This window comes from Pygoscelis adeliae, unplaced genomic scaffold (genome assembly GCF_000699105.1).
Source record: "Pygoscelis adeliae isolate BGI_AS28 unplaced genomic scaffold, ASM69910v1 Scaffold13, whole genome shotgun sequence".
Classification (NCBI taxonomy): domain Eukaryota; kingdom Metazoa; phylum Chordata; class Aves; order Sphenisciformes; family Spheniscidae; genus Pygoscelis; species Pygoscelis adeliae.
Genome location: NW_008824499.1, coordinates 191,700 through 192,151, shown reverse-complemented (window position 1 = coordinate 192,151; position 452 = coordinate 191,700). Strand labels below are relative to the sequence as shown.

Here is a 452-nt window from a genome sequence, read left to right as displayed (position 1 = left end):
CCCGTGCCCCCTGCCACCCCCAGGCCAGCCCCGTGCCCCCACCTTGGCCCCCTGCCCTCCACCTACTTGTTGCCCGACTCATCCACGTATTCACTGCGGTAGAAGCCGGCCAGGTCGTCAGCCAGCTCCCCTGTGAAGATGCTGACAAGCCGGTAGCGCTGGCCCTGCTGCAGCAGGCCATTCAACTGCACCACCAGGTACTGGGTGGGGGTCTCCAGCCAGGTGTTAGTGATGTCGGGCACGCTGGAGCCATTCACCGCATGCAGTGAGGTGTGGAAGGGCCCCTGCAGGGTGTACTTCAGCTTCTTGCTGTGTATGAGGATGAGGTCAGTGGCTTCCATGCAGACGAAGACCACGCTGCTGTTGCCCTTGAAGATGTACGTGTTGTTGGCATCGGGCGTCAGGAAGGGCTCAGGGTCACCCTCGTAGGACTCCGGCCTCAGCGTCAGCGG

General features: G+C 63.1%; 1 protein-coding gene across 1 annotated transcript in view; it reads right to left on the bottom strand.

The window, feature by feature from the left end:
• ANPEP (alanyl (membrane) aminopeptidase) overlaps nt 1–434 on the bottom strand; it is a 5,685-nt gene extending 5,251 nt beyond the window's left edge. The window contains exon 1 of the mRNA XM_009321503.1: nt 67–434. Coding sequence (XP_009319778.1) covers nt 67–341 — 275 coding nt within the window. The 5' untranslated portion in view covers nt 342–434. The remainder of the gene's footprint in view (nt 1–66) is intronic.
• Between the last annotated feature and the right edge of the window lie 18 nt (nt 435–452).